This window comes from Electrona antarctica, assembly GCF_951216825.1.
Source record: "Electrona antarctica genome assembly, chromosome: 16".
NCBI classification, from domain to species: Eukaryota; Metazoa; Chordata; class Actinopteri; order Myctophiformes; family Myctophidae; genus Electrona; species Electrona antarctica.
Window position 1 is genome coordinate 38,700,351 of NC_136797.1, and position 9,005 is coordinate 38,709,355.

The 9,005-nt window shown below is 39.3% G+C and overlaps 1 protein-coding gene across 2 annotated transcripts; it reads left to right on the forward strand.

Moving 5' to 3' along the window:
- The first annotated feature begins 588 nt into the window (after nucleotides 1-588).
- On the forward strand, nucleotides 589-8,570 carry kmt5aa (lysine methyltransferase 5Aa). 2 transcript variants are annotated; one of them, XM_079524383.1, is made up of 8 exons: nucleotides 589-858; nucleotides 2,418-2,521; nucleotides 3,651-3,827; nucleotides 3,861-3,963; nucleotides 4,198-4,285; nucleotides 4,458-4,517; nucleotides 4,820-5,010; nucleotides 5,636-8,570. In XM_079524383.1, the coding sequence occupies exons 2-8, from the start codon at nucleotides 2,446-2,448 to the stop codon at nucleotides 5,844-5,846; spliced, it is 906 nt and encodes a 301-aa protein (XP_079380509.1). In that variant the 5' UTR covers nucleotides 589-858; nucleotides 2,418-2,445; the 3' UTR covers nucleotides 5,847-8,570. The 2 variants fall into 2 exon arrangements, with proteins under 2 accessions (XP_079380509.1, XP_079380508.1); XM_079524382.1 differs by having other exon boundaries at nucleotides 3,651-3,963.
- Nucleotides 8,571-9,005: the final 435 nt, after the last annotated feature.

A 9,005-nucleotide genomic window follows, 5' to 3' on the forward strand; every position in this document is an offset into this window, starting at 1 on the left:
AAAACTCCCTTAGACATGTGTGCCCAGTTTAACCTTTCCCCATAAAATAGTGGGGGGGGGGTGCTGCTATTTGTCCCAAAGTGACTGCAAAAAATAAATAAATACTGCACTACTCAAAAAGCTTTATACCCTAATGTATAACATGTATATAACGAATTGAGACAGCTCTGTTTACAAAATGCTGTACCCCCTCCAACTATATATATACGTTCCCATTTTCAACTGTTTTTATATTTTGACACTTTGGCAATGTAAATGTTTGTTTTCTCATGCCAATAAAGCTAATGAATTGAAATATTCCTCATTTAATTAAATGCACTGATGTCTTTGTCACTTAACTGCCATATCGACTTGCATGCAATATAAATAAATGTATATTAAAATGTGTAAAATAAAGCCTGCGCACGCGCGCGCGCGCACACACACACACACACACACACACACACACACACATATATATATATATATATATATATATATATATATATATATATATATATATATTCCATTGTTCTTTGAAGCCTTGTCAGTTTTAAATAAAGCACCACCAGAGGGCGACAGAAAGCTGCCTCATTTTCAAACCAAACATGGCGGAGAGAAGCCGTGCGGGCTGCATCATCATCGGTTGAAGACTTTAAAACCTCCGCACAGACAAGAGTAAAATGGACGCGTCCGTGACGTTAAAGTCGGGTGAAAGTGTCCCTGAGCGAAAGTGTAAATGACTAATGTATGACAGACGAAGCATAGTTTGGAAACGGTAGCATTTACTGGATATACATGTACGGATCCCTTTACCAACCGAGCATCCAGGCAGGCAGCAGGAGGAACCACACGAAAACAAATCCGACCTGGACGGGGGTAAGTTTCGTTTGCGCTTAGATTGAAGTCAAAGTGGTGTATTTATTTACTGTTGGCAGGTACTGAAAGCAACGTATGTGTTTGATATACTGTGTGCTTGCTTGCTTGCCTTGGTGTTGTTTGCCACTTGCCAGCATGTCTGTCTGACTGAAGGAAGGGGGGGGGGGGGGGGGGGGGGCGAGCCGAGGACACAGACACCATGTTCTATGTTAGATCAGGTCAGCAGAATTGCATGATCTGTTGCAGGCAGCTCACTACTGATGTCAGTGACGTGTTTGGGTGTAAGCAGTAGCGTGAATCATAACAACATGACATTATTTAACGGGTCATCATCAATCAATCAATGGCGAACCAAGAAGACCCAGGTCCCATATAGCTCCACCCACCCTCTTACTGTCATTTACACTAGGAACTCTAGATCAGTGTTATAGGATAGGAACTCAACTGGGTCGGGGGTCTCATTATTCAAGTTTGTACCAAGTAGAATTGTGTGTGTGTGTGTGTGTGTGTGTGTGTGTGTGTGTGTGCACACTTGATTGAAGTTTTTATTAACAGTTTGCAGAATTACAGTACATTTCAAGCACAACTAAATACAAAAACTGTTAACTGAGTGGACGCCCCAATAAAGCATTACACTTGTTTACAAGAGGGTCCACCTTGTTCAATTCATCAAAATCATTTAGAGACGTACAAATATACACTTCTATACACTTACACTTACTCATACTCACACTTACACTTCTATTTAGCCAAAGAACAGAACAGGAATTCATCATACACATACACATACACATTCACAATACACACTACCTGAACTAAATGTATTGTTATCCAGGACCAGGCTGGAACTCACTGGAAGTTTGTCCATGTTATTAATATGGCATTACATCAGCGTGCACGGTGTGTGTGTGTGTGTGTGTGTGTGTGTGTGTGTGTGTGTGTGTGTGTGTGTGTGTGTGTGTGTGTGTGTGTGTGTGTGTGTGTGTGTGTGTGTGTGTGTGTGTGTGTGTGTGATTTATGAATTAGTGCGCAATTCCATATGGATCTGGCTATACAGATATCCCACCTGACCTTACAATTACATAAATGTGCTAAATGACTATAACAAACCAAGATAGTACAAATGTGCATTCTATACAGTGTAGCCTATATAAAATGGTTTCACCTAAAGATAAACCATACACTATGTACAGTAGTTGAAACCATTCAAATTTCAAATACAGAGATACAGCTCGGGCTGTTCTCATATTGAAGACAGTATGGAGCTAGTCTCAGCCAACCATTTGATCTGTTGTTTACGTTAAAAAAGCTTGCATATCAGCTATTTCCTCTATTTCTTTAGCCTTTAAATATAAACATAATGAATAGGCCAGTAATTTCTTTATATATTTCAGTTATTTGTCATATCTGCCCTGTGCATTTTTTGATTACCAGGAAAACAGAAATGTATTCTATATTCAATTATTCATATGTTCCAATGTTCAATGTTACAAACCCAATTAAATCGTTAATCGTGATTATTTTTATGACAATTAACCGTCAAATTGTAATCGTAACAGCCCTACATCTCCCGTTCACGATGAGGTGATGATCAAGCTGACACAAGAAGGAAGATACTCTCCTATACAGCGTCTACAACATGACACACAGTGGCAAGAGGAAGGTACGTTGTGTTTCTGTTGAGGTTTATTCCAAACGGAGGCTTTGAGAACTTTTCCAGTAAACAAGCACATAATCCGTGATTAAATGCGACCGGCTCTTGGTTTGCACTTGAAAGCTGGTGAGTGCATGATGAGGGCACACCCGCACACTAGTGTAATGGATGCATTGCTGCAGACTTTGCTTGAGTCAATAGCCCACAATTCATAGCTTTGCGATGCCATCCTGCTATAGCTGGTAAGAAAAAGTTTACATGCAAGTAAACTACACTGCTCATTGTTGATCGATAGCAGCACTGTGTAGCTGTTTCCACATGTCTATACTATGTTTAAGTAAATAGTTTTGAGTAAGCTGTTTCCACGCCTCTGCTAAAACAGTTTCTTTAATACTCTTGTTTTCATGTAAATAAAGGATAATTACAGTGGCTTTTGGCACGACTGGGATTTAATTTATTCCAAAATGCCATACCGTTTGGATAAGCTGATGCATCTGTACTGCTAGTGTTATAATTTTCATTTCCATTTCATTTATTCTATAGAGTAGCAGTCTTGTGTTTTCCTTCAAATGCAGAATTGCTCACCTGTTAATGAACCCAACCTTTTTAGAGGTTGGAAACCTCACAAACATTCCTGTTGCAAAATGTGTGCTTGTCCAGGCAAATCATATTCACATCTTTTGAAACATGCATTTGGTCTCATTCCAAAAATGACTTTTTGACAGTTACTCACAAGGTGGTGGAAGAGAGTTCTTTTGAAAGAGCTATTTTCCTTAGTGTTTTACAAATGCATGCAAAAAAAAGAAACCGGGGCCAGGGTAATATCTTGGTTCCTCCAGCAAAACAAGCTTTCTCTTTCTTTATCAACAACTAAAAGTTAGAATCAAGAGGGGTTTATTTGTCTCTTTATTATACTGCAAAAATGTTTAAAGACAACAATACAAAATACAATACAACCGAATGCACACATACAGTTTATACTGTATGAGTCTATTCTATTTGTCCTTTGACATTTTCAGAAACCTGCTCAACGCCGATGTCTTGCAACATATGAGTATATTACAGAACCAGAATGGTGCGGGAGCATTACTTTTATCGAGTCATTCAATTTCCACCATTTGCTCATTTTCACACCCAGGTAGCAAACCAAACTCCATCAGCTTGAAAATGCAGAACGCTTCAGAGTTGACAGAGAAGGAAGACCAGTGCTCCCCCTGCTGGTCAGACGAGGAGCCGTCGCCACCACAGCTGCACTACCCGGCTCAGACGTGGCGTGGCTCTCCGGTGGAGGTTCCTCTTCCTCTGGGCAGCAACGCGGCCCACATGCCCCTCCCTCTGGGCAGCAACACGGCTCACATGCCCCTCCTCACCAACAACTGCTCCGCTCCGCTCGCCCACCAGAGGAGAGCCGTACGACGCAAGGTCAAAGGAAAGAAGTCCACCAAAAGAATGTAAGGCGTCTCGATCATCAAGGGTGGCATTCTATGTTTTAGTTTTCCTTTTTACATTATTTGTAATTTTTCAGATTTAACATGGGGGCAGAAATCAACAATGTCTCAAATCTAGAACTTTTATTTATTTGTATTTTTGTTGTGTGTGTGTGTGTGTGTGTGTGTGTGTGGGGGGGTGGGGGTCGCCCCCATGTAGTCAAACATGGTTGTAAATGTCTCTTTTGTTAATCGCAGTACTGAAAATGGGACTTCACAAAACCGAAAAGTTACCGACTTCTTTCCTATTCGACGGAGCTCGAGAAAAAGTAAAGACGAAATCAAGGTGGGTTTTTTTGTGCAATTTGGTTAAATTCTTCTTGTAGTCCTACAGTAGCTGTTTGTATTTCAATTTTCTACCTCATGGGTATTTAGAATGGCTTCATATTAAGTGTATTTGTGTGGAGGTGAAATGTGTTCATTTGCAGTAACACCTTCTCATTGTGTTTTATTGTCAGTGTGAACAAAAGCAGCACATTGATCATCTCATTACAAACGGGATAGAGGAAGGAATGGAGGTAAAAAATAAATAAAATAAAACCAGGCTGTGTCATTTAATTCCAATTTTGTTTTCTAACATCGCCATTTTAAAAGGTCCATGCTTGTTATGGAGCTTCTCTTCATTCGAATTTAGTTTGTTACAAATGTGGAATTATTCCAACATATCTCTGTTCATGAGACTATGTCAGCCTGGAAATAAGCCCCCTATATTGTGCATAACTTGGACTGTATCTAGCAGTGTCTTTTATAGCTTGTATTGCCACTTAATTATATGAATACACCATCATTTGACTACTCCCTTTTTCTTTTTGTGGTACAGGTGCAACATATCGAGGGGAAAGGGAGAGGGGTGTTTGCCACCCAGTGCTTCCAGAAAGGCGAGTACATCGTGGAGTACCATGGCGATCTTCTGCACATCACCGATGCCAAAAAGAGGGAGGCCGAGTACTCTCAAAACCCTGCCACGGGATGCTACATGTACTATTTTCAGCACCTCTGCAAAACATACTGGTATGTTAAATGAACCGTAGCATTTCCCTTGCAGGCAGTGGTGGAAAAAGTACTCAAATGTTTTACTTAAGAAAAAGTATCAATACTGCAATATAGATATACTAGTTAAAAGTAAAAGTCCAGAATTCAAATTCAATTCAATACTTGAGTAAAAGTACAAAAGTATTGGCATCAAAATGTAGTTAAATACCAAAAGTAAAAGTACTCATATTATACAGTATGGCCTATTTTGAGTTTCAAATGTATACAAATCTTTGGAAAACTATAAATAATTTTATACCGTTTTGGACAAACAATCCGGCAGAAACAACTTAGACCTAGGTAGAAATATTTGCAGACTAAAAACGTGTCTATCCTGTTGCTTTTAACCTTAATGATACTTAACCCATTCTGGGCGGGAACCCCTTTTGGTGTTTTAACTAAGCATTATGTTATACTTTAGCTATTGAAAAATAGCAGATCTACAAGCTACGAGCTTGTAAGTCTGCTATTTTTTTTAAATCGTAAAAATGCGGCACAAATCTTTGAATATATATTCTTTCAGAGCGAACTTTTTTTATTTATTTCAACGTCAGGCCTAAATGGGTTAAGTATCTTTTATATATATATCTCTCTCTTTTTCTAGTGTGGATGCCACGAATGAGACTGGCCGAATGGGCAGGCTGATAAATCACAGTAAAAATGGCAACTGCCAAACCAAGCTGCACGACATCAACGACGTGCCCCACCTCATCCTGGTGGCGTCTCGGAACGTGGCCGAGGGCGAAGAGCTGCTCTACGACTACGGTGACCGCAGCAAAGACTCTATCGCAGCTCACCCGTGGCTCAAATATTGACCACTCATTGACCAACGGGGCTGATCGCAAAGAGAAGGAGGAAACAAAGGCTTAATTTACACTTTTGCGCACGCCGAAAATAGCCAATCGGCAAGCTCTCGCCACTGCGCGCCTGCAACACACCGTGAGCTTGTAGGTCGGCCATTTCCGGCAGGCGCTGCCGTCGTGCGACGGAATATAAACGGAGCTTAAGCATTTGTTTCTCATTAGCTAATGTAAAACAACAAAAAAACGCCTTAGCAGCAGAATATGTATCCTATTTTTCCCCAAGATGCAGATGGATGTTCTTGTGTGCAAGCGGGAGACATTGGGGATTTAAATGAATGGAGATTTAAGGTACATCTGCTTTGTCAGACGATATCCATATTAAGCTTATTTATACACAGATATGGAACATGCTAGGTCATTTGATTTCAGCATATTTATTTTGTACATTTTGTATAACCTTTAAAACGAGAGCTATCGCAGCATGCGCGTGGTGGTGGCTGCTCGGCATTTTATACTGTTCTTTATTCTTAACTGGTAGCCTTAGTGGCACTTGGCAACAGCGGAAGGAACCAAGTTTGTTTTTGTTTGCAGCCGAGCACAGAAAAGGGGTAGTCCACATGCAAATACACATGAATGATTGTTCATTTTTTTTTCTTTTTGGGTGGATTTGGGGGCATTTGTACTCTATTTAAAATAGGACAGGTTGGTGAGGAAAGTGAGCACAGCACACACGTGTGGGTGGCAGATCTAAGATATTTTGGCATTTTTTTCCCTTCTTCCCTGCACTGGTTCCTTCCCCTGTTTAGCAATAATTGCATTTATAACAAGGACTCTTCAGGTTGATGATACAAAAATCTAAATAGATGACGTTCATACATTATAATTATGATGATGCAAAGTATACGAGCCCTTTCTAAAAGGTTCTGTCAAACTGTAAAGTGGCGGGGTTTTTTTATCATGTTTTTATAGCTGTAGTTTTCTCTCCAAATCCTTACCTCCTACACAAAGCTGACAATTGTCTACAACCAAATATTCCACGTAGACCATTTTAGCAATAGAATTGGCAACAGATAATTCATTTTTGTTTGCATTTTGTAATTCACCAGATTCAAATTACATTTTTAAAAACATTGTTTTTTTGTTGATATTTTAAGAGTTTAAGTAGATTTTACAAGTTTAACTAGACGATTTAACCTCTGGTACAAATAGGTGTTGAAGTTATATGAAAATAAAGGAATTTGATTAATGTTAATGTTAATAATTCATTAAGACACCACTCTGTAAGGCCTTCATTCCACTACTAGGCATATTTCTCTGAGTGCCACTGTGTTTCCTATTTACAGTGGTCCCTGAATGTTTCCATGCCTAGGATCCCCAAGTAGACATCGCCCATGAAAATAGCCGATCTGCAAGTTCCAAACGCATTGCGCTGTGGCACGCTGTGTACTTGTAGATCGTCTGTTTTCAAAAAACATGTTTGAGAATGACGTGCCCTAGCCTAGCCTGACACTTTTCTTGAATTTCATTTCACTTCCATTATTCAATGTTACATAATATAATTATTTCTACAGGTATTGAGATCTTTTAACAGGCAGCCCTGTTCAAAGGGCTGGCTAGTGGTGTCTAGTGGTTCAGGGGCTGTTGTAACAGGCAGCCCTGTTCAAAGGGCTGGCTAGTGGTGTCTAGTGTTTCAGGGGCTGTTGTAGCCAGCAGTGGTGGAAAAAGTACTCACATTTTAAAAGTTTAAAAGTATCAATACTGCAATGTAGAAATACTCCGTTACAAGTAAAAGTCCGGAATTCAGAATTTACTTGAGTAAAAAAAGTACAAAAACATTGGCGTCACATCAAAATGTAGTACTTAAAGTAGGAAAAGTACTCACTATGCAGTATGCACAGGTTTTCAGATGAATGAAAATCTTTTGAAAATAGCAGATGAGCTTGTAGATCGGCCAATAAAAAAAAAAGGAAGGAAAAAATATATATATATATGGCTGAAGTGGGTAATGTATGTGTAATAATCAATCTACCAAATAACTAAAGTTTTCAAATAAATAAATGTAGTGGAGTAAGAGTACTATATTTTGCTTCTGGGATTTAGAAGTAAAAGTATTTGAAATTAGAAATACTCAAGTAAAGTACAAATACTTCAAAAGTTTACTTAAATACTAAAATAAATGTACTTACGGTAGATACTTTCCACCACTGGTAGCCAGGCAACTTCAGGCTGCCATCAAGCGGTTAAAATCAGCTCATCATTGTGTGTCATCATTGTCACTTAGTTTAAATGAACGAGTGATTGATCTGAGATTTAACCTTCTGTTCTGTGTCAAAAACCAATATGTCTTTGTGACATGTACCACAAAAAGCCTACTTTATAACAATACTTAAATAACTAGTGTCAACTCACGTTGGCATGGATAGAGAAGCAAAAAAGTATTTGTTTTTGTTAATTATTTTTAAGGGGTGAGGGGTTTGCTCGAACACCACTACCTAACAAAGCTATATTTAGTTTGTATTTTATTTCAGATAGGTCCGTGTAGAGAGATGAGACAAGGCCGGGGTCGGATTCCAACCCAGGTCCTAGCACTCCTAAGGAGCATGTGGTCTGTACACACTAACTTCTTGTAGACAACCTTTTATTCATTAACTTACTCTGTTGGTGCTTTTTAGTGACTGTTGTAGCATTGACTTGTATGGGTGGAGGAAATGTGGATTAAACATGTATTATGCAAACTACACATCAGTTTTTATCTACTTCACTTTGGTTGTACGTCTACCCAAGGGCGGTAGCAAGAGTAGCCCTGCCTGTAGCCCAGAAGCATAATGTCTCCCTTGACCAGGGAGGACTGGATTCCCCAGGTCGGTCAGTAGGTGTTTGCTTTCCCAGGCTGGCTAAAAAAATATATTGATCTAAAATGTGTATTACCCTAGTGATAGGGGAGGTCAGTGGGTGTAATGTAACAGAGTAGCAGTTGTTTGTCTTTGTTAAAATAAACCATTTTATATTCAAATGTTAAGTCTAGAACCTTAATGTTTTAAGTACATAAAATGATTTGTCTATACTCTTATATAATCATTGTTTATTCAGTAGTAACTAGAAATAGTGCCCCTCGGGGCACAGGTCTCCACCAGGGCAGGTTTGGTGGCGCTATAACAGGCCAATGTGAAA

Coding starts and splice junctions, on each gene's coding strand:
- kmt5aa (XM_079524382.1), top strand. CDS start 2,446: ATGATCAAGCTGACACAAGAAGGAAGATACTCTCCTATACAGCGTCTA. Junction 2,522..3,650: donor CACACAGTGGCAAGAGGAAG/GTACGTTGTGTT, acceptor TTTCACACCCAG/GTAGCAAACCAAACTCCATC. Junction 3,964..4,197: donor AAGAAGTCCACCAAAAGAAT/GTAAGGCGTCTC, acceptor TGTTAATCGCAG/TACTGAAAATGGGACTTCAC.